This window comes from Chiloscyllium punctatum, chromosome 45, assembly GCF_047496795.1.
Source record: "Chiloscyllium punctatum isolate Juve2018m chromosome 45, sChiPun1.3, whole genome shotgun sequence".
Lineage (NCBI taxonomy): Eukaryota > Metazoa > Chordata > Chondrichthyes > Orectolobiformes > Hemiscylliidae > Chiloscyllium > Chiloscyllium punctatum.
The window spans coordinates 51,116,197-51,142,583 of NC_092783.1; the positions used below are offsets into that span (position 1 = coordinate 51,116,197).

General features: G+C 41.0%; 1 protein-coding gene across 1 annotated transcript; it reads left to right on the plus strand.

Annotated features, from left to right (window-relative positions):
* Positions 1–2,378: 2,378 nt before the first annotated feature.
* Positions 2,379–25,928, plus strand: LOC140467412 (cathepsin E-A-like). Its single transcript, XM_072563754.1, has 9 exons — positions 2,379–2,528; positions 5,376–5,538; positions 9,134–9,251; positions 11,312–11,430; positions 12,423–12,622; positions 15,992–16,114; positions 22,735–22,879; positions 23,198–23,296; positions 25,612–25,928. The coding sequence occupies exons 1-9, from the start codon at positions 2,473–2,475 to the stop codon at positions 25,777–25,779; spliced, it is 1,191 nt and encodes a 396-aa protein (XP_072419855.1). The 5' UTR covers positions 2,379–2,472; the 3' UTR covers positions 25,780–25,928.
* The last annotated feature ends 459 nt before the right edge of the window (positions 25,929–26,387 follow it).

Genomic DNA, 26,387 nt, shown 5'->3' on the forward strand with positions numbered 1-26,387 from the left:
AAAAATATGCCCCCTCGTCTTGAAATTCCCCACCTTTGGGAAAAGACAAATGCCATTCACCTAATCGATACTCTTTATGGTTTTGTAAACCTCTATAAGGTCATCCCTTTACGCTCCAGTGAAAAAGGTTCCAGCCTATCCAGCCTCTCCTTATAAATCAACCCCTCCATACCTGGTAAATCTCTTCTGAACCTTCTTATAACAGGTTGACCAGAACTGGTCACAGTACTCTAGCAGAGGCCTCACTAACATCCTGTATAATGTCCCAACTCCTATACTCAAAGCTCTGAGCAAAAAAAGGCAAGCCTGAAAATTAAAAGAATTGTAAACCAGTAAAATTGCTCCTAAGAGTGAATGCACTGGTCAGGCTGATTTTGAAGCACACCAGGTGAATTAGATAGTATGGAAAACAACAAATGCTAGAGATGAATTGATAACTAGACTCAAAATGTTAGCTTGCTGTCTCTCCATGGATGGCGGTATGGTGACTCAGTGGTTAGCACTGCTGCTTCACAGTGCCAAGGACCTGGGTTTGATTCCAGCCTCAGGCAACTGTTTGTTTGGAGTTTGAACCTTCGGCATTGGTTCCCTCCCACAATCCAAAGACGTGCAGCTCAGGTGCATTGACCATGCTAAATTGCCTATAGTGTCCAGAGATTAGAATAGATTAGATTAGATTACTTACAGTGTGGAAACAGGCCCTTCGGCCCAACAAGTCCACACCGCCCCGCCGAAGCGCAACCCACCCATACATCTACCCCTTACCTAACACTACGGGCAATTTAACATGGCCAATTCACCTGACCTGCACATCTTTGGACTGTGGGAGGAAACCGGAGCACCCGGAGGAAACCCACGCAGACACGGGGAGAACGTGCAAACTCCACACAGTTAGTCGCCTGAGGCGGGAATTGGACCCGGATCTCTGGCGCTGTGAGGCAGCAGTGCTAACCACTGTGCCACCATGCCGCCCACTCCACCGTGCCGCCCACGGTGTGTAGTTTAAATATAGGGTAGGGGTGGATTACTCTTCTGAGGGTTGGTGTGGACTTGTTAGGCCAAAGGGCCTGTTTCCACACTGTAGGGATTCTACAATTCTGTGTTGTCTGACCCGTTGTGATCGCCAGCATTTGTTGTTTTCATTACAGCTGCAGTAGGTTGCCCCTAGATTAGATAGTATGTATCATTCACAAGTTTTACTTGTTTTTTTCCTTTTGAGAGGTTAAATGAAAAAAAAAGGGTAATGTGAATCAGGCAAAAAGAGATAATAGTGGGACAAATAAAGGAAAAAAACAGGAGTCTAGAGAAATGTAATTGCAATTAGCAAAATCATCATCAACAATCTACCATCCAAAATATTATTTACCTGAAATGTTAACTCTGTTTCTCTCTCCACAGATCATGATCTATTGCATATTTTCTCACATTTTTTGAGTTTTTTCAGGTTTTATTTCAGATTTCCAACATCCCTCTGCTTTTGTGCGAATAAATATAGGTGCATAAAATCATGTACATTTTTCACATTCTTGTTTGAGGAAATTATTGTAGTTAATGCCCTAATCAATATCCTTGATGAATCTTGATCAAAATATATGAGTCTTAAATTTCAGTTGAGTTTTGGATTTAAGTAGAAAATTACCAGGATTGGGTTATGACTTGGAGGTGCCGGTGTTGGACTGGGGTGTACAAAGTTACAAATCAAACAACACCAGATTATAGTCCAACAGGTGTATTTAGGAAGCATTAGCTTTTGGAGAGCTGCTCCTTCATCAGTTGGTTGTGGAGTATAAGATCATAAGACACAGAATTTATAGCAAAGGTTTAATGCAATACAACTAAAATTGGGTTAAGGACTGGGATTGGGACTGGGTTAAGATTTGCTACCTTCTGATTTTAAATGGGATAGTCCAATGTTTGGATGCACAAAGTTGGCAGATTAGTGAATGTGTTGATGTAGTCTTCATGCTAACTGGCTGCGTGAAAATCTTAAAATGAGCCTACTTTTGCAAAAACCACAATTTGTTTCTTTTTTAAAGGTCTATACGCTCACATTAACAATTGAAAGCTGAGTCATTCTACAGTATGTATCCAAATGCTAACAATGATTTTTTGATTTGGCAACTCAACGACTTTGGTCAAATCTCCTTTTTGTTTGCTTCCAGGTTCCAAGCCTCTGGTTGTTTACTGGGTGTAACCAACAAATGCATATTTTTTAATCTGAGTTGAGTCTCACAATGATTAATATTGGGGCAGTGTATGTTTCCAATTGGTTCTGACTTAGTAAAGAAAAAGGTCATCATAAAATTTGTTCTGATAATTCACTATAAAACTTACTTGACTTCCTGTTGCCATTGCACTTGGAGTATTGCTTCCCACAGTACAGTAATCCAGAGTTTAAAGCAAAGATTTAAACATTTACAAGAACGTGAACCTGACTTCAAGCAACTTATTGGCCCTGATTGGAAAGAGAGAATGAAGTGGATAATTTTTGCCCTTTGCTGTTTCCATTTGTCAGAATGCCTTAAAAGGTAACAAAACAGAAACAAATTTCCTAAGGATGGTACTGTTGATTTAAATTTGTACAGAGGAAGACTAGAGTATCTAAAAGTCAGTAAGATTGTTTACAACTTCACAATTTTAGCTTTGTTTTGAGCTTCCTAACTAGCCTGACCCTGGTGGTGTGTTTATTTTCATCTCAAATGACTGCCCCTCTGGATAGTCAAGGAATGGGGGCCATATTCTCAGGAGAAAGACCAATCATTTCAAGCTCAGATAAGGAGAAATTTCTTCCCTCAGAGCACTGTGTTATTTGGAGATTCTCTGCCCCAGAGGGCTCTGGAATATCAATGATCAAGTATAATCAAACCAGAAATGCAAGGGCTGGGGCTGGAAGAGATGGGATTCGAGGGATTGGGACTGTTGGAAGGTGGAGGGTGGGCAGGGGTGTGGATGAGAAGTTGAAGCTTGCAATCCTTAACATCTGCAAGAAACAGGAAAAGTTTGGAGTTAAGGCGTCGAATAATACGAAGGATGAAAGGAAACTGTGGACCTGGACAGTTTTGAGAGAGAGTAAGTTGGTGCTGCTGGAGAGACGTGTCGAGTGCTTTCACATGGCCCTGAGTGTGGCTTTTAGGATGCAGCGAGATGCAGTTGGAAAAATCTGCAGTAATTTGCTTTTTTCCTAATCTGAGGCCTCATAACTCAATGTTACCCCTACCTTAATGTGGAGGTGCTGGTGTTGGACTGGGGTGGTCAAAGCTAAAAATCACATGACACCAGGTTATAGTTCCACAGGTTTATTTGGAAGCACTAGTTTCAGAGCGCTGCTTCTTCATCAGGTAATTAGTGGGCAGGATCATAGGACAGAGAACTTGTAATAAAAGATCAAAGTGTCAGTCAACTTATGCAATGAATTGAACAATTGCTGTTAATCACTTAGAATGTGTTGCAGGTTTCAATTCATTAATATGTAAATCCCAGAACTTCTTTCAAGTCATCTTCCTGAGGTGACTTAAGTTTTTATAAAAAAAAGTGGCAACTCAGCTCAGACAATGTGTTAAAGGTATGAGGTTAGAATCTGTCTGTTTTCCAACCTTGAGTCAGACTGGTTCTATTTGCAAAGTAGGAATTTATAAAATATCACATGGACTGATTGCCTACAGATTGTGTGCTTTTGGAACAGAATAGAATGTATCTGCAAACATAGGTCGGCAAATGCAAATTCACCCCATTGACCTATATTTGTGTGCGTGCATGTGAGGGAGAGAAGGGAAGAGAGGGAGAGAGAGAGAAAGAGAGAAAGAGAAAGAGAAAGAGAAAGAGAAAGAGAGAGAAAAAGGAAGAGAGAGAATTGTGTGTATGTGTGCGTGTGAGAGAGAGAGGAGTGTGTGTGTGTTTGTATGTTGGAGATATGGAGAGAGTGTGTGAGTGTGTGTCTGTGTGTGTTTGTGTGTTTGTGCATGAGCGAGTGTGTGCGTGAGTGTGATAGAGTTTATGCCTGTGATAGGGTGTGCACATGAATGTGTGTATCTGTTCTTATATCTGAGAGAGAGCATGTGTATGAGAGAGGGTCTGTGAGAGTCTGTGAGCATGTAAGAGTGTGTATGTATGTGTGCTTGTGTGTGAGTCTGTGTATGTGTGCACATAGTGTAGTGAGATCACTTGTAGTGTGAGATAAATCCAAGGTCCCACTAAGGCCATCCTCATGTGTACTGAACCTGGCTATCAGCCTCTGCTCGGCGACTCTGCGTCGGTGTCTATCCTAAAGGCTGCCCTGGAGGACAGTCACCCAAAGGTATAAGGCCAAATGCCCTTGACCACTGAAGTGTTCCGCGACTGGGGGGGGGGGGGGGGGTTACATCTCTACCTGATGATTGTTGCGTGGTATCCAATCATTGTTGTTGTAACATCTGCTTGGTCTCTCCAAAGTACCATATCTCGGGGTATCCTTGTCTTCAGCGAATGAAGTGGACAACATTGGCAGTCAGTCCATATGACATTGTATGAATTCCTACTTTGGAATAGAACTAGACTGACTCAAGGTTGGAATGTAGACAGACTCTAACCTCAGGTCTTTAATGCATTGTCTGAGCTGAGATGTCACCTTTTTTTAAATAAAACCTTAAGTCATCTCGGGAATGCAAGAAATTCTGGGATTTATATATTAATGAACTGAAACCTGCAACCTATTATAAATGATTAAAGACTTAACAGCAATCTAGGTTTATTCAATACATCGCATCAGTTGTATGACACGTTGATATTTTGCTGTAAATTCTTTGTCCTATGATCCTGCCTCACAAGCTACCCAACAAAGGAAAAGCACTCCAAAAGCTTATACTTCCAAATAAGCCTACTGGACCATAATCTGGTGTGTGTCATTTTTAACTTACCCCCTAACTTAACAATTAAAGATAATTTCAGAAGCTAGGAAGTATGTCATTGTAGATAATGGAAGAATTCCTCACCAGTAAAATGCAGGTGCTTTTCTGCAGTAGGAATTGAGGTGTATTGTAGGGTTTTGTTGGGTGTTGTTACAATTCAGAAAATCAGGCACTGAAGGGAAGAACTGGACTCTAGTCTGATTGCATTTCATTTATTTGTTACTTCTGTGGGTCAGCTGAGTTTATGGAAGTGGGTGGGTAGTTATTGTGAAAGATGTTCTTCTGTGCTAGGATGCAAAATACTTAATCTTTAACCATCCTTCCCTTCTTCGCTCTTGCCCATTTGAAAGCTGCTTCACATGTTAAAGAATTTGAGATAGCTGCTTTGCAGAAGTATGAAAATTATATCATTTGGAAGCTACTCTTTGACAAGGAAATCATGCTCGATCATTGGTTGTGACTTCATCAATTTTCCCTCTTATAATTTGACAGAATTCCACTGAAGAAGTACAAATCAGTCAAGCAAACAATGAGAGAGAAAGGGATACTCTCGTATTTCTGGGAGCACCATAAGATGGATATGGTACAAATGGGTCAAGCTCAGGAGTGTTCTGCCATACAAAAGACATCTGAGCCCCTTCTTAATTACATGGATGTAAGTCTGTTCCGACAGCTTAAACTTACTTGTGAAATGGAGTTATAAATATTAGGATTAGAAATTAAATAAATGAGATTTATATCATTGCTGACGGAATGCCTTTAATGTAGCTATACGACTAAATTGGGTAGACGCCAATCATCAGAGGAAAGTTTAGAAATAAATTGCAGCTGCTATAGTTACCCAAACTGAGTTAGGCATGGAGAACTGACCTTTCAACTTCATACTGAGACCCAACTTCATAATTATCTTGGTGGCCTTTCAAAGAACCTGGAACAGGCCACTTAACAAGTATTTATGGAAAAGCTGTTTTGTTTTGTTGCTTTTTTAATACTCATATTACTAATGGGCATGTTCCCATAAGTCTCAGTGCTCTATGTGCTATCATCCTCATAAGCAAAGACCATAGTCTTCCAGTCCCAACATGCTTGTGAGATGCTACTATACTGGAACAGTTACTGTTTAGTGGTTAAATAATCTATTCTTCTGTTAAGTTTTCCAATACAGTTAAGTTATTCCAATTTCTCTTTTTTTGTGTGTATTTTAACTATGGAGTATGAATAAAGTGTGATCCACTTCAAGCCTGATAGTTTGACCAATTGAATTGCATCTGGAATGCAATGTCTGGCACTTGCCTTTACAATAAGAAAAGCTTAGGGTCGAGACTATCTCTTTGACATGTTTTGAGGGGGGTGGTTGGTCTACCCATGACAATATCTTCACTTAATTTTGAAACAATAGAAATGCTCAGACCATTCCATAACCATCTTGTGCTTTGAGAAATTGTAGCTACGCTGACAGCAACTTAAAGTGGAAAAACAAAAGAATGAAATGGGAAGAAACTCAGGGCAGAAACATTGTACTGGGACTAAGATGTCAGGATTATTTCTGTTTTCCCAAAGAACACCCCTCCCCCACCACCACCACCACTTCTTACCCACCCCCCTTCCCCCCCCCACAACCCCCTCCACTGCCAACCCTGGCGGACCTGGCCACCCACTGAGCTTTTGATCAGGGTACCTCTCCACAATTGGCAGAGTCAGGTTCCTTGTAGAAAGAAGGGTGGCAATTGTGTTTTGGAAAGCCAATTAGAGGGCATCCGGTTTCACAGGGGCAGCTAACTGCAGTAAAGGGGAACAAACAGAGGGTGCTTCAATATGAAGGAGCCATTACACCGTTTAAAAAGAGGAAGAAATAGCCAGGCCGCCCAAAGAGATGGCAGTGGGAGATGTCGAGGGTGGCTGGGGTGCCCCTCGAGAGGACATCTTTTGGCTGCACATGCACATGTTTGAACTGCTCTCACAACAGCCTCACTCCCAATGCTGCCATTGTGTTTGTAAACTAGAAACAAACTGAGGAACCTCCTTTAGCTGACTGTAGCAAGGTAAATGGCTTCCTACTTTGAGATGTTGTGCAGCCCACACTTGGCTTGATCAAGGTGGCTGGCAGCTGAAAGGCATATTGTTTGGCACTGCTGTTATTTTCAGGCCCTTGTTTCCAACGTTGGTGGTGCCCAAAAATCCTAACTTCAAGGCCCAATGTCAACTCCTCTTCGTTCAGTGGAAATCAGGTTAATAGATGAGAATGAACACAGCACGGGAGCATTTGCACCATATTTCCACCCACACTTCGATTTTACACAGGCACAATAAAACCTGCTATTTTGATTTCAATGGCTATGCCTCTGGGGTTGAAGTGCCACTTTAACTGATTGTGGCACATACTGGAGAGGCACTTTTCAAAACCTGACACAGCAGGATTTCAAATGAAAGTCCCTTCTGTTAAATGGTACCAGGAGTTCTTTCTCTATTCCATGAATACAGTGGTCTTACATCTTATCCACTACCTACCTTCCAACTCCAGAGTGCTGGCTTATTCACTGTCCCGATTCAATAATTAACTTGCCAGAGACCATTTTTGGTAAGTTACTGAGAAAGCTGGTTTGGCACTCCCACCACCTGACCAGTCACCTGACCAATCACGTGACCAACGTTGCGTCCCCTCTACGCATGTGATTCATGCAAGTTTTTGGACGTTCAAATGCCTCATATTCCATGATTTGCCCTCACAGCTCCAATTTCACGCCAACCCTCCCTCAAGTTGAAACCAATCCATTCCTATGAATGTTCTGAAAATCAGTTGTAACTAAAGCCTTACAGTTTACCGAAGATTCAGCTCATGTTCCAGATTTCAAGAGCACACAGAAAATATTTTTTGTATCATGATTTCTTTGAGAAGGTGACTAAGGAGGTAGATGAGGGGAAAGCGGTAGATGTGGTATATATGGATTTTAGTAAGGCGTTTGATAAGGTCCCCCATGGTAGGCTACTGCAGAAAATACAGAGATATGGCATTGAGGGTGAGTTGGAGGTTTGGATTAGGAATTGGCTCTCTGGAAGAAGACAGAGGGTAGTAGTTGATGGCAAAGGTTCATCTTGGAGTGCCGTCACTAGCGGTGTTCCGCAAGGATCTGTTTTGGGACCATTGCTGTTTGTCATTTTTATAAATGACCTGGAGGAAGGGTTAGAAGGCTGGGTGAGCAAGTTTGCGGATGATACGAAAGTCGGAGGAGTTGTAGACAGTGAGGAAGGATATGGCAGGTTACAGCGGGATATAGAGAAGCTGCAGAGCTGGGCAGAAAGGTGGCAAATGGAGTTCAATGTAGCTAAGTGTGAAGTGATTCACTTTGGTAAGAGTAATAAAAAGATGGATTACTGGGCTAATGGTAGACTACTTGGTAGTGTGGAAGAGCAGAGGGATCTTGGTGTCCATGTACACAGATCTCTGAAAGTTGCCACCCAGGTAAATAGTGCAGTGAAGAAGGCATATGGCGTACTGGCTTTTATTGGTAGAGGAATTGAGTTCCGGAGTCCTGAGGTTATGCTGCAGTTGTATAAGACTCTGGTGCGGCCGCATCTGGAATATTGTGTGCAGTTTTGGTCGCCATACTATAGGAAGGATGTGGAGGCACTGGAACGGGTGCAGAGGAAGTTTACCAGGATGTTGCCTGGTATGGTAGGAAAATCCTATGAGGAAAGGCTGAGGCACTTGGGGTTGTTTTCATTGGAGAAAAGAAGGTTTAGGGGTGATTTGATAGAGGTGTACAAGATGATTAGGGGGTTAGATCGGGTTGACAGTGAGAACCTTTTTCCACGTATGGAGTCAGCTATTACAAGGGGGCATAGCTTTAAATTAAGGGGGGGTAGATATAGGACTGATGTTAGGGGTAGGTTCTTCACTCAGCGAGTCGTAAGTTCATGGAATGCCCTGCCAGTAGCAGTAGTGGACTCTCCCTCTTTATGGGTATTTAAGCGGGCATTGGATAGGTATATGGAGGATAGTGGGTTAGTGTAGGTTAGGTGGGCTTTGATCGGCGCAACATCGAGGGCTGAAGGGCCTGTACTGCGCTGTATTCTTCTATGTTCTATGTTCTAACGCGGACGGATGGAATTTATCAGGAGAAGGCTTACCCTTATGTTGCTCATACTTGATATTATGGGACAACCAGTGTTTCATTGCCAAAGTATGGAGTTTGCTTTCAGGTCAATCTACTGCAAAGTGCATTAATATAATTATTCATGTCTCATTACAGACTCAGTATGGCGGGGAGATTTCCATTGGCACACCACCTCAGAATTTCACTGTTGTATTTGATACTGGTTCATCCAATTTATGGGTGCCTTCGGTTTATTGCTACAGCAGAGCTTGCAGTAAGTAAGACCAGTGAAAGATTCCATTGTCACCAGATTAATCCCCAAAATCCCTTGCTCAGATTGGTACTCCTTCTCGAATCCAGGTTATCATCACAACATGCATTGTCTTCTGTTTCCATACATGTGTGAGAGAATATAATAGGGGTTGTCAATTTTGGTGCGACGTTGTTTTAAGGATTGGACATAGACATCCCATAAACCTTTAACACGGTGATTGCATCGATCTTTTCAGTTGTGTCTGAAAGATCAATGTCTGATTCTGTCTGGTTTTTATGGGGTCTGGCAATTCCTATAGTGCAGGTGAGGATCAAGCATTGGCACAACTCGGGATTTGTGGGTGATGGATGTGGTGGTGGTGGGAAAGTGCAATGTGTTCATCTCCCTGGGAGCAGAGTCAGGAGGTCCAACTTTGTGTCAAGTGTCAATCAGCTCATTTCTACAAAGACAACTTCATAATGGCCATTTCAGGTAATTGTCAGGATTCAAAGCCAGGGAATGTGCCTGAAGAACATGTTTCTTTCTCCACTGAAATTACAATATGCCTGAATCTTTCAGGCAGCAGAGGATAGCTGCAATGAGGGACTAGTGGATAAAGTTGGTGCCAATCTGTCAGTTTCACCTCCATCTGGAACACAAAGTCCCACCTAAGTTTGGGATATAAATCTAGTCTCAGTAATAGTGACCATGACAACTCTCACTGATTGTTGCAAAATGCCATCTTATTCACTAACGTCAGTTAGGGAAGGAAATCTGCAGACCTCACCTGGTCTTGCCTACATGTGACTCCAGACCCACAGCCAATGTGATTGACTCTTAACTGTCTACAGTTCATGGGCAATTGGGGAAAGGCAACTAATGCTGGCCTTGGCAGAGATGCTGATCCCTCATGAAAGAATAAAGAAAACAAAATCTCTCGTCACACACAGCAAGAGGGCAGCTCCAACTACATTCTGTCCCACTCCTGCCCCTTCATTGACTGCATACCTCTCTGGTTGTCATGTGTCTGAGAGCTGTAAGGCATTCATCACTGGCAACTATATCCAGTTTTATGTCATTGGCTAACTTAGTCATGTGAGACAATATTACATTGTCCAAATTGAAATAACTTGACAGCAGCCAGTACCCCATCACCAACTCACCCTTTATTGACATGTGGAGAGATATGACACTAATCCAGCTCCCTCAGAGACAGCTCTCATAGTGAACAGTACCTCTAACACTCGTGTTCTTATCTGTCAGCCAGGCTCCCCTATTGACCAGATTAACAGCCACAATCAGGGAACTCATATTTTATGAGGTCCACCTGGCTGACCTCGTTACAATCACTGCACAAATCATGGATAAAGATCAGAAACAACATCACATCACTGACCTCCACTGAAAGGCAGGTTCCAATCTGTCTACTCCCTAGTTACCTCCCTCTACACTATCTATCCTTTAAGTTTGCACATGTGCAACATTTACTGTCATCCAGTGAGAAGGCATTCAGTGAATTTGGATATTGTGTGAATCAAAAAGGTAACACTCTTTGCTAGATCCCCATTCTTCTAATCTAGAAACGCCCCCCAAATAAGCAGTAAATTGACCACATCTAATCTACCATTCTAAGATCCATATTGCCCTTTATGTTCAGCCTCTGCCATTCAAAACGTTTGCATACTCATTCATTTGAAAAGGAATAAGGATATTTTAGTAATGAGAACTAAACTCGGCATATCCTAACCAACTAGGATGTCATCTCCTCTTTGTAGATGGAGAATGAACTTACTTATACGTGGGATACTTCTGGGAAAAGAAATGTGCTGTTTATGCTTTTGATCTTGTACTCGTGAAAACAACATCTTTGGAATGCCAAATCTCAAAGGGAACAGCAATTTCTACAGAATATTGTTTCTGTCTTTGAAATTATCTCGCTGCAATTCTGTCCTAATGAGGACAAGATAAAGGGTCCAACAGAATGTCACTTTGGAAAGTCTATATATTGAAATGTTAGACCACGTTGGCTTTTTTTAACGAGAATTCTGTCTCAGCGAGAGGGTTTTTTTTTTCTTTTACAGAAGACCATGACAGGTTCATCCCAGATAAATCATCGACTTATACAAGGGATGGCCGTCCTTTCTCTATCCATTATGGTACAGGCAGTCTGACAGGAATAATTGGAATAGATACTGTAACGGTAAGTAATTATCATATTTTAAAGAGGAATCTGAAATGTCAAGAGTGAGGCAGTAGATGTGGAATATTCCAGTAAATGAGAATGTTAATCCAAACAAGACTGGTATCAGCCAGTAGGTGGAAGGCTGGATTGCTTCTGGTACTTAAGTAGTTCTTCTTCAAGGTTGTTGACCTGAATTGTTCAATGAGTTGCTCTTGGCCAGATGACATCTAACATACTGAACAGTTCCACTATTCTTGGTTTTATTTCTGGTGCACTTGGTTTCAGGCTAGGACCAATTTTATTTTCCTTTATTCATTCATGGGATGAGGACCAGGTAGCATTTATCATCCATCCCTAATTATCAGAGGGCACGTAAGAGTCAACTACTTTGCTCTGGATCTGGAGTCACGTGTAGTGAACCTAAAGAACATTGGTGAACCGGATGGGTTTTTCCAATAACGGATTCATGGTCATCATCAGATTCTTAATTCCGGATTTTTATTGAATTCATATACCACCATCTGTATGGCGAGATTCAAACCCAGGCTTCCAGGACATTATCTGGGTTTCTGAGTTAACAGCCCAGCGACAATACCACTAGGTCAAAACCTCCCCTGGTTACATGCTATTTTTTCACATTCTTCAGAGATTTCAATATAAAATGTAGGCTCATTCTCCTGGGCAATGCTGTTGGAGTGCTGCTCTACCAGAAGTGCTGTCTTTTAGAGGACACCAGAAACCAAAGTATTGACTTCTTCTCAGGCATTTGTAAAATGTCCCACAGAACAATTTTGAAGAGCAGGGAAGTTTTGCTCAGTGTTCTAACTATTGTTTATTCCTCGACTTGCATCAATAAAACATGGTCAATGCCTCATCTCTCTAGGGACTTGCTGTTCGAAATTTGCTTAATATGTTTTCTACATTACAACAGGGCTACAGTTCATTGCTTTGAGATGTTGTGAGGCCAGGAATGATGTCACTTAATCTCAGGTCTTTCTTTCTGTACTTAGGTTGAAGGCATCACCATTGTGAACCAGAAGTTTGGTGAGAGTGTGACAGAGCCTGGCACAACGTTTCTGTATTCCCCATTTGATGGGATTCTTGGACTGGCTTACCCATCTATTGCAACAGCAGATGCTACACCAGTATTTGACAACATGATGGCTCAAGGCTTGGTAAACTTGCCCATATTCTCTGTGTATCTTAGCAGGTGTGTCTTTCTTTTAAAGGTCCTTACATGGAGTAGATTAAATATTTGAAGATCAAATCTTTCAAGATAAATACTCCCTTTCCTTTGACACAATATATGCAGTGCAATATATTAGATTAGAATATTTGGATTCTGCAGCATAGAGTTTGGTCAATATGATTCAGAACACTCAAGTATTTAATCAATGCAAATTCTAATTTTGCCTAAACCAAACTCAATGCATTATTATATATTTCTGTTTTAGACATTTAGATTCACTTCTGTTCAAGCAATAAATATGTCACATTACTGTAGCATTTTGCGAAAGGGATGACTGGAATAAAAATATAAATATAATTTACTACATTGAGTCAATTGCATTTTGGGAGTTTAAGTATCCATGAAGGATGCTGTATAAATTGCCCTCATGACCACCGTCCCCTCCACACCCAAAACTTCTCCCTGAAGATCCAGTTCAAATATACATCTCTCTGGGTCAAGAAACTTCAGGGTTTATTTCTGGGACTGAGTTGTGTGAATAACTTTAGACATGATTTCAAATGCATCTGGTCTAGGGAACAAACAAAATCAACCAGAAAATCTGCTCCTGATCACTTTTGGGTAAAGCTATCAGTAACAGTAAGGATTAGAGAGTGAGTGGGCAAAGGACTTAAATACGTGGTGTTTACATTCTTTCTGTTTGATTATGTCTTGCTGCTAACTGAGCTATGTTCACTGTGCTTGATTGATTAAGGCTGGGTGGAGGCTCAGTGTAAAACAAAGACACCAGAAGCTACTACAATTTGAACTGGAAGCAAAGATTTTTGCTTGTAGAGATATTTTAAAACCCCTGTAAATGTACTGGTTTCACACTGAGAAGCAGCTATCAACTTTGCATTAATCTGATCTATATGAAATATACCAGAGGGTTTTAAGAACATAGCAAGTAGGGGTGTAGTTTGCCTGAGTGTCAGTGAGCAGGTATTGATGAGCAGTTACAGTTTAATAGCAATTTTAATTACACTTTCCATCACTTTACTGGCGGTCAAGTAGGAGGCGGTAATTAACTGGGTTGAAATTTCTTGCTTTTTGTGTACAAAGTGCACCTGAACAATGATCTACTTTGGCTGTTGTAAGTGTTCTGGAACAGCTTGACCAGGGGCATGGCAGGTCCTGGAGCATACACCTTCAGTTGAACCTTGACCAGAATGTTGTCAAGGCTCGTAGATTTGCGGTATCCACTGTTTCTTGAGAATACGTGAAGTGAATCAAATTGGCTGAAGACTGGTATATGTAACACTGGGGACCACTAGACGAAGCCAAGGTGGACCACCCATTGACATACATGTCATGGGACTGAGTCATGGATGACTTGCATTGTCTTGTGTACACAAGAGCACAGCAATTGAAACGGTGTACCCTCAGAGAGTGGACAATTAGAATTCAGGCTGTATAATAAGGTTCAGATACCTGTAAGAGAAATATCTTTGCTTTCTTCCCGATTGCTGTATCTTTCTGAAGATGAATAACATCATTCATTCATTTCCTCAATTTGTGGGTGCTAATTAATGCTGAATCGAATTTGAGTAGATCTTGTAAGAAATTACTAGAAACTTTCCACAAAGTGTGCGGAGAGTTTAAGTTCAATCAAAGTGACCCATCGCGGCAACGATACCATTACAATTTCAGATCCTGAGTCCTCAATTTTCGAGCTGTAAACCAGGTTTTGGGGACCTCTGCCCAATTGTCCATTATAATGATTTGAACAAATTTTCTGAATAACATATTTAAAAATTCACATTAAAGTTTTAAATTTATCCATTAATTTATCTTATGATGTTATATTAAAGTTTCTATCTGCCACTTCAAGAACATGGTCTTCAACTGGTATCTTTTACTTTGCAGCTTTATTTGCATCTATATCATAGAATCATTGAATCCCTATGGTGTGGAAGCAGGCCATTCAGCTCATTGAATCCACCCCAACTCACCAAAGAGCATCCCTCCCAGATCCATCCCACCCCTTTACAATATCCCTGTAACTCTGCATTCCCCATGGCTAATCCTCCTAATCTGCACATCGCTGAACACTGGGCAATTTAGCATCTCCCATCCGCCTAACCTGCACATCTTTGGACTGTGGGAGGAAACCGGAGCATCCGGAGGAAACCCATGCGGACAGAGGGAGAATGTGCAAGTTCCAAACAAACAGTCACCTGAGGCTGGAATCAACCCCGATCTGAGAGTCTACAGTTTCACAGTGTTCAACCATTGTACAACTGGAATTGAAGTGTAGAAGGACATTTCCCTTCAAAGTGTGAGCATTACCAGAGTTTCTTTGCATTTAATGTTGCCAAAGTCAACATTAATGTGGACAAAGATGTCCATGGATGTCCATGAGTGGATGACACTGGTGATGTCACACTACCATGGCACTATGCCTTTGCACATGTTCAACAATGCCACTGGCAACCAAGGAACTCTCACCTCCTTCACTGTGCTCACTGCTCTGAAGTCTGCTTCTCCCACTCCCGGCTCTACACTCCCACTACAGGCTCCACTCACCTGCTCTGCACACTGGGATCTCAACCAAAGGCACTGAGATGGGTATTTTCCAGTCTAAGAACATCGAGTTGGCCAGAGATCAGCAAAGACTGCAAACTATTCAGCTCCCTGTCACTCCCAGCTCAGCTCAGCTCAGCAGCAACACATGTACATCACAAGCACTATGACTGCATTGGCTGCAAGTGTTTCCCCTACAGCTGCAGTGTTCATGAATACAACATTTTCTAGAAGACTTAGTAAGAATGTAAGATTGAATTCTGCAATCAGCAAGGTTCCTTCATTAAACTGCCAGGTCTCAGCAATTTATAACACTTACAAACCATTTCTTGTTTCCTTCAGGTTTTAAAGATTTCATTCCTCAGGCCTATCCAACCACCACCAAGCCCCTCGTTCTGTTACTGCCAAAGTGTTGGCAAATGTTTGGATGGGTTTCACAGTCTTTGCTGATCTCTGGCCAACTCGATGTTCCTAGACTTGAAGACTCCTATCTTTAGTTGAGGATCTCAGGTCCCATAGCTTCCCTCAAGGCTCCTGAAATCTTTTTCTCAAAGCAACCTAGAGACTTTGCCCAGTGGAAGCTAAGAATCACATCAAATTGCCCAAACTCACTTAATTTCCTCAATAAGAGCATAGAGGGAGGGAACAATTCCCAACCGTGGGTATAAAGACTATATTTATCACTAACGCTGAACAGAAGAAATCCCGAGCTGTGATTTTAAAACTAACACTGATTGATATTACATTCTGCTGCCACTTTTGATGTGTTTTTTTTTACATCACTATTGACCAAATTTTAATGCTTTCTCTTTTTGTTTTATTTCCCAGAAATCCAAATGATGAGTCTGGGAGTGAAATTGTTTTTGGTGGATTTGATTCTTCGCACTTCACTGGTGAACTTCACTGGATTCCTGTGACCAACAAAGGATACTGGCAAATTCAGTTAGACGGGTAAGTGCAGGCACGAGATAAACTGCATTTGCATTCCATACATTAAGTGGTGTTCCAGGGCATGTAGTTTTTCACAAAACCACTAGATGGTGGTCAAAACCTACTTCCCATGGAGCACCCCTTCAATTATACCTTGACATGATCTCTGATTCTGAATTAGGTTTTATAGTACATTTAGGATGAGATGTGGCAGGAAAATCTGAGTAAAGGAGTAGGGCATTTGATCACAAGGATGGGGAGGGTAATAATATGGTCAAGTAAGAGATTCCTTAGCAGATAATAAAGAGTTGGAACTGCTTATTTTCTTACACTGTTACTCTCAAGGTATTCAGTTTTAGATTGTTTCAAGGTTGGTCAAGGCTAACGGAGAATAGAAATCCTTGGCTATAATATGAGGTGGATAGCATCCATTATTCAAGGGAAAGTTAGATAAATACATGAGAGAGAAAGGAATTGAAGGAAATGTTAACAGGGTGCAATGAGGTTACTGTGTAATACCTGCATAGACTTTTTGTGCCAACTGATTTTCTGTTACATACCATCCTCTGCATAATTCTGCAGGATCTCTGACTTAATATAGGCTTAAAAATACAGTAACCACAAATTAACTGTACAATTCTAATCTTAAGATTCAGTGCCCTGTCTGATGAAGGCAAGAAATTTTCTGCATCTGAATTCCACTACATTAATATTAAAACAGGTGAATTACCGGCACATATAGAAAACCATGTGTAAAATCTGTAGCCATATCTATCTACTGGCCATCAATAAAACCAAATCTGTGACCTGGATATCTACGGGTATGTGACATTCAGGAAGAATATAAAGGTGGGAAATGAATGGGTGGTAACTCTGTAAGTTACAATGTGCATTAATATTGCAGCGAGAGATTACCTTTGTTCTAATGTCAAAGACACAGTATCAGTTTAAAGTAGAATTAAGAAACATCAAGAGGCAGAAGACATTGGTGGAAGCTGTTTATCAGCCACTAAACAGCAGAGGTAACCACATACAGTATAAATTGGGAAAGCAGGTGTGTATAGTTACAGTAATATGGTAACCATGGAAGTTTTTAAAAGAGAATGGGAAACCTAATTAAGTGTTACAGAGGATGAATCCTTGAAATGTAGGTTTTTTGAAGCCATTCCCTGTGGAACCAATTAGGAAATGGACTCTAAATCTAGTATCATGCAATGACAAAGGTCGTATTAATAACATTGTTGTAAAGTACCTTCAGGAACAGTGACTTCAATGTGGAAGACTGTTCCATTTAAGCTTGAAGGTGATGCAGTTCAATCAGAAACAAGGCTCTTAAATCTTAACAGAAGAAACTATGAAGGTGTAGAAACTGTGGGTAGAGTTGAGGAACCTCAAAGCGAGTTGTGCACAGGCCTCTTAGCAGTAGTAGGATGTGGGGAAGAAAATAAATCAGGAGACAGAAAAGACATGTAAGAAAAGCCATGGGGACTTCAATATGTAGGTGTACTATGAAAACCAGGTTGGCATCAGATGGGGCAGCACAGTGGTTAGCACTGCTGCCTCACAGCACCAGGGACCCAGTTTCGATTCCTACCTCAGGCAACTGTCTATGTGGGCTTTGTCTAGGTGCTCTGGTTTCCTCCCACAATCCAAAGACATGCAGGTCAGGTGAAGTGACCATGATAAATTACACATAATTTTAGTTGCATTAGTCAGGGGTAAACACAGGGTTAGGTGGGTTACTCTTCGGAGGGTTGGTGTGGACTTGTTGGGCTGAAGGACCTGCTTCAATAAGGTAAGGAATCTAATCTCAAGAAATGGAATTTGTGGAATGTCTGCATGATGTTTTGTTTTTGGAGCAGTTTGTAGTAAGGCCCACTAGGGAGCAGGCAATTCTGGTTACGATGACGTGTAATGAGGCAGACTTGATTAGCGAGCTCAAGGTGAAGAAACCTCTAAGGGACAGTGACTGTGATATGATAGAATCACACCGTAGTTTAAGAGGGAGGAGCTAGAATGAAATGTAATGGTATTACATTTGAGTAAAGGTAGCTACAAAAACATGAGGAAGGAGCTGGCTAGTGTTGGTTGGAAGGGAAGCCTAGCAGGGAAGATATTGGAACAGCAGTGGTGGAGTTTCTTTGGGCAATTTGGATGGCACAGTGGAAATTCATCACAAGGAAGAAGAAACATACTCAGGGAAGGATGAGACTGACAGAAGATGTCAGGGACACCATAAAAGCAAAAGAGAAAACATTCAATGTGGTGAAGATTGGGGGGAATCCAGTGGATTGGGAAGCCTTTAAAAGCCAGCAGAGGATAATTAAAAAAGCAATAAGGGGGGAGAGAATCTGAAATATGAGTGTAAGCTAGTTAGGAATACAAATGAAGATTGCAAGAATTTTTTTTAGATATTTTAAAGACAAGGGAGAGCCATGAATGGGCATTGGGCTGCCAGAAAATGAGGCGAGAGAAGGAATAATGCAGAACAAAGAAATGGCTGATACTTTGCATCAGTGTGCACAGCAACATACCAGAAGGTCAAGAGTGTCAGGAGGCAGAGGTGGGGTAACCATCACAAAGGAGAAGGTGCTAGCGAATCTGAAAGGTCTGAAGGTTGATAATTACCTGGACCAGATGGATTACATACCAGAGTTCTGAAGAAGATAGCTGGGGAAATTGTAGAGTCATTGGTGGTGATCTTTCAGGAATCACTGGAGTCAGGGAAGGCCCCCATAAAACTGGAAAATGGCCAATGTAACACTCATGTTTAAGGAGGTAGCAAGGCAGAAGTCAGGAAATTATAGGCCAGATAGCCTGACCTCAGGTATTGGTAAGATTTTAGTATCCATTATTAAGGATAAGATTTTGGAATACTTGGAAATGCACGGTAAAATAAGGTGGAGTCAGCATGACTTTGTTAGGGGGAGGTCAAATCTGTTAGACTTCTTTGAGAAGGTAACATGCAAGTTAGACAGAGGAGAGCCAGTGGGTGTGATTTATTTGGATTTCCATAGACCTTTGATAAAGTGCTGCAGAGGAGGCTGCTAAACAGGATAAGAGCCCATAGTATTAAAGACATGGATAGAGGATTGGCTGACTGGCAGAAGGCAGAGACTGGGGATAAAGATGTCTTTTTCAGGATGGCAGCTGGTGATTAATGGAATTCAGCAGGGATCAGTGTTGGGACTACAACTATTCATGTTAAAGATCTGGACAAAGAAACTGAGGGCATTGTTGCTAAGTTTGCAGATGACACAAAGATAGGTGGAGGGACAGGTTGTGTTGTATAAGTAGGGGAGCTGCAGAAGGAATTCAGACAGGCTAGGAGAGTGGTCAAAGAAGTGGCAGATGCAATACAATGTGAGAAAGTATGAGATTATACTCTTTGGTAGGAAGGACAGTGGTGTAGATTATTTTCTGAAAGGGGAAAGGCTTTAGAAATCTGAAGCACGAAAGGACTTGGGAATCCTAGTTCAGGAGACTCTGTTAAGATTGAATTGTAGGTTCAGTTGGCAATTAGGAAGATAAATGTAATGCATTTTAAGAGGGCGAGAATATAAGAGCAGAGATGTACTGCTGAGGCTGTATAAGGTTCCGGTCAGTCTTATTTGGAATACTGACTGTAGTGTGGGAACCCATATTTAAGGAAGATGTGCTGACATTTTGAAGGGGTCCAGAGGAAGTTTACAAAGAAGATCCAGGAGACGTAGGGCTTGTTGAATGAAGAGCAGCTGGGGACTCTGGGTCTGTAATTGATGGAATTTAGAAGGATGAGAGGGGAATCTTACTGAAACTTGCAGAATACTTCAGGCCTGGATAAAGTGGATGTGGAGAAGATGCTTCCACCAGTAGGAGAGACCTTTACCCCTTTACAACTGAGAGGAAGAGGAATTTCTTCAGCCAAAGAGTGTGAATCTGTGGAACCCATTGCCTCAGAGAGCTGTGGAGGCTGATTGGCCTAAATTTACTCCTATATCTTATGGGCTATTTCCAGAAGAATAAAACAACATTCAGCTTATCAAACTCATGCTTCTGGAGCTCATGTAGAACAGTTCTAACACAGTCTAAACATTAGCCTTCTCCTATGGTCATTTGTATAAAAGCATTTTAAAAAGTTCTGGCTAGAGCAAAGAACAAGTATACCTTTCATAGATCTACATTTTCTGATTTTATAAAAGCTGCAGACACCCACATAGCAAACTTTTTAAATGACAATTGAAAGATGCAGATGATGAACCCTGGCCAAAAACAACCCTATTCTAGTCACACAGATCAAGCTTCTTAGAGAATAGACAAGGTTATTAAAAGAGCTATTGCAAGCTTTTATAGTTAAATGGTTAGCTGAAACACAATTGCTGCTAAATAGTACTTTAAACAATTTTGCATTGACATCAAACAGGGGAAAATAATTTGTGAAGCATTGTCTTTGAGAGGATAAGTCTGAGTGAAGAGGTCTCATGGCCCATTTAACAGCTGTTGAAAGTGTCATTAGGCACAGAGCCACAGTGCTGGGGAATTGATTGCTGTGATCAGGAGGTTGTGGGAATGTTTGAATCACAGGTCAAATAGATCACTGTGACCAATTTCTCAATAGCAGCAACAGGCCAGAGTTTATGTATTTTTAACTGGATACTTGAGAGCTTAGAGAGCAGTTCAATGATGTCTATATTAGGCCATGTGGTTTTGTTATGACTGTACAAAAAAGCAATGCTCCTTCAAGGATTTCTTCTGAACAACTGCATCACTCACTGGGAATAATATATTATAAATCAAACCCAACCATTTCCTGAGTTATCACAACTTGTGAAAATTAGATTAAACCAATTGCCCAATTCTACACACATGATTATTTCAGGTTAAAAGAATGCACACACTAAGTATTTTTACATTCACAGAAAAACTTTTATTTATTGTAATCAAACTGTTTTTAACCAATGGCAAAAAGTAGACCAAATGAATTGTTCCTTTACAACTGTATGATGTAAACACGTCTAGTAAAAGGACAGGATTCCTAATGTATGTAACTTTAATTTTACCCCACACACACACAGAGGAACACGGTTCTGTACCTCCAGTCCAAATCACCAAACAGATTGGTTGGTGCTGCAATCATTTTTCTTTCTTCAATGGTACCACAATGTTATTTGAGATGATTGTTTTTTAGTTGACTGGCTGCTTAGAAACTTGACTTCATTTGACTTAAATCCTTTGAGGTAAGGTCTGTCTCAGCTGTTTAGTCCATCAGTGGATCTCCTGGCCCAAGTTCAGAGCGGGTGACAAAGCTCTCTATCCAGCTGCAGCAGTGAGTTATTCTCAAAATTTTTGTTTATAACTTTTCCTTGCTATGTTTGTGTGCCAGATCAAGTAATAGCCTGTATTAGGTCTTTTAATTGATTTGCAATCACATCATTATCATGTTCAAAGCCACCATCAGATGTATTTTCTCCAGCCTCTTTTCAAGGTTATACTTGAAGAAACATGTGTTTGTCTAGAGTGTTAATGCCCTAATCTTTATGGTCACAGAAACTGAAGCACAGCTCCCTCACAACTCCAACAGATATGAGCAAAAATCAAGTCTTGACTATTATCTTCCCAACCTGTCTTTCTGTTCTCACACCCACAATGCAGTTCTTCAGTCAGGATACCATTTCTTCTACAATGTTTCTCTCTAGCACAATGAGATGAACGTAGGGGTGGCATGGTGGCTCAGTGGTTAGCACTATTGCCTCATAGTGCTAGGGACCTGGGTTCAATTCTAGCCTTGGGCGACTGTCTGTGTGGAGTTTGCACATTCTTCCCATATCTGTGTGCGTTTCCTCCCACAATCTAAAGATGTGCAGGTTAGGTGAATTGGCCATGCCAAACTGCCCATAATGTTCAGGGTTGCATGTGTTAGGTGTACTGGCCAGTAGTAAATGGAGTCTAATAGCTTAGGGGAATGGGTCTGGGTGGATTGCTCTTCGGAGGGTCGGTGTGGACTTGTTAGGCTTAACGGTCTGTTTCCACACTGTCGGGATTCTAACAGGACTCCACGAAAACCAGTTTACATATCTCAATGTGCAATGAAGAAAAGAACAATTACATGATTCAAAGTAAGTAATGCAATAGAAGAGTAATTAATACATTGGCTTACTGGATTGTGTGTGTGTGTGTTTGTGCACTTGCGCACCAGTATTGGCTTACATTGTGGAAATTCATTTTCTAATGAAATGCCCTAAATATACAATGGTTGGCTAACTCCTTTCTGTCTTGGGTGAGATCAGAAAAATGAGAAGTGATCTCAATGAATAAGAAAGATTTTAGTGAGCTTGACAGGGTGAAGCTAGGAGTCTGTTTCTCTCTAGTTGGAGAATTTAGACCTAGAGGATTAGAATTTCAGATTGAGTGGTTGGCTATTTATGGTGAGATAAGGAGATATATCTCAACACAGAAAGCTGTGAATCTTTGGAACTCTGTGCTTCAGAAGACTAGTTATTAAACTTATTCAAGACTGAGATTGATAGAGTTTTTGGGTTGTGAGGGAATTAAGGGAATTAGGGATAGAGCAGGAAAGTGGAGGTGAGGTGGACGATCTTGTTAATTAAGAGAGTAGACTCAAGGTTGCACGTGGTCTATTTCTGATGTCCTTGTGTTTTTAGTGTGAAGGTCGGTGGAACTGTTCTGTTCTGTGAAAATGGATGCAAAGCCATTGTCGACACTGGCACATCTCTCCTTACTGGACCCACCAAGAGCATCAATGCCCTACAGAACACGATTGGGGCGGTTTCTAGCAGAAATGGAATGGTATGTACCAGAAAATGTGACTTTAATATAGAAGCAGTTCATTATGGTCAATCAAGTAGGACAAGATAACAGGATTTCCTTATCCTTTTATGATGACAGATTTGAAAAGTTAGAGGTAGTAAAATATGTCTCTCAACTAAAATTCAACTATTATGATTTCAAAATGATTCCAAAATAAAATATATTTCACAGGAAGACTTTGTTTGCACAGTGAGTTGTTACAAACTGGAAGCTGCCTCTAAAATGCCTCATGATCACCTCCTACTGCTAAAGTAGATAATTGCTCTTTTAATAACTGGGCACTGATGTGTTTTACAGTACTCCATAGACTGTGATTATTTGTCCAGTATGCCTGATGTGACGTTCACAATAGGAGGTGTGGACTATGTTCTTCCACCACAGGCCTACACACTTCAGGTATGTAGCCACTTATTTCAAGAGGAAAGAACCATTTGACTTGACAGGAAAATTGAATTCTACTGTTTGATAAACTGTTATTTCCCCAGAATGATGGCAGAACATGGGGTAGATTTACAATTGAATACTCCCAATGTGTAGAGCTTCTCAGGAGAGGAATGTATACCACAGATTTCAGTCATGGGATCAACATGTCCACCTTGAGAATGGGTGAAAAGTCCAATGGGTTGCAAATTGGGTGGAGCAGTGTCTGCGCACAATCGTTGCATATTGGTCCTGGCTTAAATCAGATTATTTACAAAATTTTGCCTTAAAATCAGATTATTTACCTCATAGTTCCAGAAAGGAATAACTAAAGACAATAACAGCAAAGGCGTAACATTTAATGTATAAATAAATATATTCATCTCTGCAAATTATAAATAACCAACAGTTTCTAAACCAGACCATTCACTTGTAGTTTTGCATTGATATTTATATTGACTTCAGCTGTTACTCAGAAGTAGTTGTCTCACTCCTGAGTCAGAAGTTTCAGTTCTCCTTGTGGTTGAATCTTCATTACTTTCATAATTGAATGATATGACTTTTGGCAATGACATGATATCAGATATCATGGGACATTAATGCACATGTTAACAATGTGACCTCTGTTTGAGCATTCAATATAGGTTGCGTATGAAACATTGTCATGGTTTAGCTAGCATGTGTGCACTGAGAGCCTATTCCCCGTTTCCCTATATCTCTGTCCCACATCCTGATTCCCTGTCTTTCACCCTGTTCCTCTCTTTCCCATCTGTTTCCACATGTCTCTTCCCTATCCTTCTTCCTATTCCCTCTCCCCTATCCATTGCTCCCATACCATTTCCACTGCTGCTCTTCTCTGTTCAGACACAGGGACATGAACAACAGCCATGAAGGGATTGGGAGCAGCCATAAAAAGCTTTATCTGTCAGGTTTCAGGGTGGACAATGCAGGCATACTGGAACTGGACTGAATTATTTTATTTAACTGGTGAGTTGGAGTTGCAGCATCCATCTCTGGGGTTGGGGGGTGCATTGGTTTCCATTGATGCCAATGAAAAGCCCACTCCACCCTCGAGGTTAGTGAGAAAAAGAGTAAGGGGAAATCTGGCACTTGGATTATTCCCTGATTATCAAGCTGCTCTAACAATCATTGTTGTGAATCTTGTGGGACCAGTCTCAAAAACAGCCAATCAGTGGTGGTAATGGGTAGGATCAGGAAGGGGGAGAATGAAACGTGTTGAACACACATCATGATTCATTTTGAAACGTCCATCAACTGTATGGTGCAGGAGTTTATAAGAAAGACAATAACACAATATAGGTGCAAAGTACTGCAGGTGCTGGAATCTGTACTGAAAACAAAAAATGCCAGATGTGACACATTGACTTGCTCTCTCTCCACAGAGCTGCCTGACCCACTGTGATTTCAGCATCTTTTATTTTCCGTTTTAAAAAATCACAACTGTTTTGAACTGGAGCATATCGGCAGTTCAAGTTGAGTCAAAGATTGCGACTCAACAATTTTGTAACATTGTCTAAGATGCAACACAAACTGACAGTCCTGGGTGCTAGTGAGTGCTGCACTGTGGGAGGTGCTGTATTTGAGTGAGACATTTAACTAAGGCCCTGTCTGCATTCTTGGCAACATGTAAAATAATACAATTGCGACCTTGAAGAAAAACAAGCGAGTTCTTGTGGAATTCAGACCAATATCTATTATCATCACTGAACACAGATGATCCAGTCATTAGCTGAATGAGGATTTGGAGGATCTTTCTGTATGCAGATTAGCTGCTGTATTTTTTATTTTATAATGCGGAGGTGCCAGTGATGGACTGTAGTGGATGAAGTTAAAAATCACACAGCACCAGGTTGTAGTCCAACGTGTATAAGCTTTCGGAGCACTGCTCCTTCATGAGATAGCTAGTGGAGCAGGATCGTAGGACGCAGAATTTATAGCAAAAGATCATAGTGTCATACATGTATCACATCAGTGTATGACACTATGATCTCTTGCTATAAATTCTGTGTCCTATGATACTGCTCCACTAGCTATCTAATGAAGGAGCAGTGCTCCGAAAGCTTATACACGTTGGACTATAACCTGGTGTTACGTGATTTTTAACTTTTTTATTTTGTAGCATTGCTTTATCGTATGTTATAGTACTTCAATAGAACAAAACTTAATTATTGCAAAGTCTTCCTCAGGTTCTGGAAGCATTCTGTTATGAGTTCTCTCCTTACTTGAAATGCAGTAAGTATTGCGATTAACCAAGTCTGATCCCCTTGCAGGAGGAGGATGAATGGGGACGAATTTATTGCAGCAGTGGATTCCAAGGCATGGACATACCTCCACCTGCTGGACCATTCTGGATTCTGGGTGACGTCTTCATTGGCTCTTATTATGCAGTGTTTGATAGAGGGAACAACAGGGTGGGCCTGGCTAAATCCATCCCGTAATGTCCCATTTCACTGATTCAGGCAGACCGAGTTGCAACGTTTATTGCAGTTACTTAGAATGTTGCTAAAACTCCAATGTGTATAGCATCACTTTGAAATTAAGGATTTTAACATTCAGAAATCACCGCATTAAAATCTTCTGTCAATAATTTGCCATGTTGCTAAAAGTCTCCACACGCAGTTTGCAAATTCACAGTACAATCTTTACTAGGGTTTTGATTTTTTTTCAGGATTTTGATTTAAAATAAATCTTAGGGTAGGCAGTGTCATTGTTGCTCACAATTACATTTAGAAAATATGGCATAGAGCCCAGTGTCGGTGCTGTTTAAATGATATTTGCCCTTTAAACCAATTGCTATGAAAATACTCATTGCTTTCAGAGATTAAGTTTACCGACCAGTAATTACTTTGCCCTCAGGGTGATTTTATTGAATATACTGAGAACTTGAAGCTAAAATGTTAGATAGTTATGTTTGACTTTCATTGAAATGCACTCCTATCCACAAATCTGGGCAAAATTGCCATTTTGAGAACCAACCCTGTCCTGGGAAAGGAGACACAGATACCACTATTATGTGTCAGGAGACCTCCCACCATGTACATGGCAA